Here is a 2500-nt window from a genome sequence, read left to right on the forward strand (position 1 = left end):
GCGCACACACACACACACACACACACACACACACACACACACACACACACACACACACACACACACACACACACACACCACCGTGCCTGCTCTAGGAAAAGGAAGAGGTTCGCCACCTGTCCCAAGACTATATACAATATATACACCACCGCGCTGCGCAACACGACTCCTGACCATTGTGGTCAACACACCTCGAGAGTGTTCCCAATCGTGCTGCCGCCGTCCCAGTCCCGCCCCGCCTCGGTCTGCCTTCACTGCCGTAGCGCATCTCGCGGGAGGCACCGTCTCTGCGCGCCTCCATCCTCACACCTGTCACACATCCGACCATCCCAAGCTGGTGTCTGTCGCGTCTTACTGATGTCCCTCCACCGGCCCGGGTCTTCTCCAGGATTCATGCTGACCCCCGCCCCCTTCTCCTCAAGAGTCTCACCACTCGAGGGAACTAAGAAGTATTTGAGAACCGTGACCATAATACCAATGAAGTCACTCCCACTCTACAAGACGCGGGTCCTCCCCTGAAGCGACATCGTCCCGGCCGGTGTGCCACACTGCCACACTGCCCACGCGCTCCCAGGCTACCGTCCAGCCCACCGGGTGCCACTCAGCAGCAGGAGGACCACGAAGAGAAGCGTGATGCTAGGAGAGGCGGAGATGGCGGCAGCAGACACATCCCACACGCAGGGTGGCTCCGAACAGTTGAGGAGGAGCCGCTGTGCCCCGATGGGGTCATGCTCCCACAAGTCACGCTGTGCTGCCAATGCCGCCACCCTGAAGCTCTTATCCCCCGTAGCCATTAGATCGAAGATGCACGAGTCCAGATAGTAATCAGTCACATTGTACTCCTTGCACAGCTTCACCGCCTGGAAGGAGGGTCTGTGTTAGCCTGCAGTTCTGCCACACTGCCTGGGACCGGCAGCGCCCCCAAAGGAGGCGCAGGACATCATCACAAAAATAATTGAGATTCATTACCATGAAGGACTTTTAATGAAATATCTAACCAGTAATTTGTAGTACTCCTAACGATATTAATTACATCAATGATAAAGCAACAAGGACAAAAGCTAGAACAACACCAACATCAATAATTACTATACAACAACTACTAGTATTACTGCTATGAAAAACAGACTCCCAAGACTATACTAAAATAAACAACAATTTGGAAGAGGCCGCCACCTGCTCAGCTTACCTGTGACTTGGCCATGGCTGGGGAGACCACAGGGCGGGGCGGGGACCTGGGAAGCCTCTCACTGTCAGGGCAGCCCCCGACACACAGCTGCAGCTCTCCGCCCTCACCAACCTCGCTTTCCGGCAACGACACGAGAACCGTCAGGTACCTGTTGAGGAGAAGCAAGGTGAGCACAACAACACCTGTACAACAGACTACACCTTGTTTACCTTCCACACGATATAATTTTCTTATTTTCTGTCCCTTTTCCTACATGGTAACTTGTCTTCCTTTTTGTATATCACCACTTTATTATTTCGGGTCTTCTCTTCAACGTACTAAGCGAGACTTCATTTTCCCTCCTTTTTTGTCATACATCAGTATCCTTTTTTTCTCATTGGTAAGCGATGTTTGTGTGGCGTAGCTGTCTAGGAGGTCCCGAGGCAAAGAGCGTAAGACAAAAGGAAGGAGCGAAGAGGCGCGGCAGGAGGGAGTGAATGGAAGACCCCTGACTCGTTTTGGGCACGTCCTTTTACGGCTTAACCTGACAATCTACGACCGTCCTGTGCAATCTGGGGCGGGCGAGGGTCCCCATGGCTCACTCTGGGGGGATGGGTGATGGGTGATGGCCAGGAGGGCGGGGCACCGTGGAGGGAAGGGGAGGGATGAGGAAGGGATGGGCACGGTTCTCTCATTAGCATTCAACACCTCACCTGTAGTAATTTTTACATATACGCACATTGCTTATATATTCTGTGTAACCTACTGCGCAAAAAATAAAAGGGGTAGGCATGGGTTTGTTCCGCTGTGTGTGCGTGCGTCACGATCTTTGCCCGCCTCCCACACTGGGCAAAGAAAACGAGTAGAGGTTTGTTAATGTTTTTTTTAGGGGAGCAAAGGTGCCGTGAGAGGGAAAGGAACTTGTTTGTGTCAGCTGAATGAGGAAGAGGTGGAGGAGAGAAGAAAAGGTAGAAGACAGAAAGAAACACGTGTGTGGCTGTGTGTAGAATGAAGTGGTGTAGAAGAATGAGGACAGGAGAAAGATGAAAAAGGACGTGTTAGTGTCTCTAGAATGAAAAGGTGTGGGAGAAAAAAAAAAAGAAAAAAAAGGGAAAGGACATGCTTGTATTTGTAGAATGAGGAAGTGAAAGAAAATGAAGGATAAAGAAGAAAGATAAAAAGGCAAGGATGGAAGTAAAAAAAAAAAAAATAACTGAATCTCCGTGAACGGGTTGTATAATTAATAATGATGTATCTAGTACACCCCGGGCTGACATCCTCACTTTCCCACTAATGACACTTTGACACTTGTTACTTTATATGATCAGACTA

At 50.2% G+C, this 2500-nt stretch overlaps 1 protein-coding gene across 2 annotated transcripts in view; it reads right to left on the minus strand.

Annotated features, from left to right (window-relative positions):
• The window catches only part of LOC135093333 (repulsive guidance molecule A-like), a 95215-nt gene that overhangs the window by 2140 nt on the left and 90575 nt on the right, over positions 1-2500 (minus strand). For both annotated transcript variants that reach the window (XM_063992541.1, XM_063992531.1), the window contains exons 5-6: positions 1190-1337; positions 1-860 (exon numbers count right to left, since the gene is read on the minus strand). The exon at positions 1-860 is cut by the window's left edge and continues 2140 nt beyond it. In XM_063992541.1, coding sequence (XP_063848611.1) covers positions 576-860; positions 1190-1337 — 433 coding nt within the window. In that variant the 3' untranslated portion in view covers positions 1-575. The remainder of the gene's footprint in view (positions 861-1189; positions 1338-2500) is intronic.

The sequence above is a fragment of the Scylla paramamosain genome, chromosome 3 (assembly GCF_035594125.1).
Source record: "Scylla paramamosain isolate STU-SP2022 chromosome 3, ASM3559412v1, whole genome shotgun sequence".
NCBI lineage: Eukaryota > Metazoa > Arthropoda > Malacostraca > Decapoda > Portunidae > Scylla > Scylla paramamosain.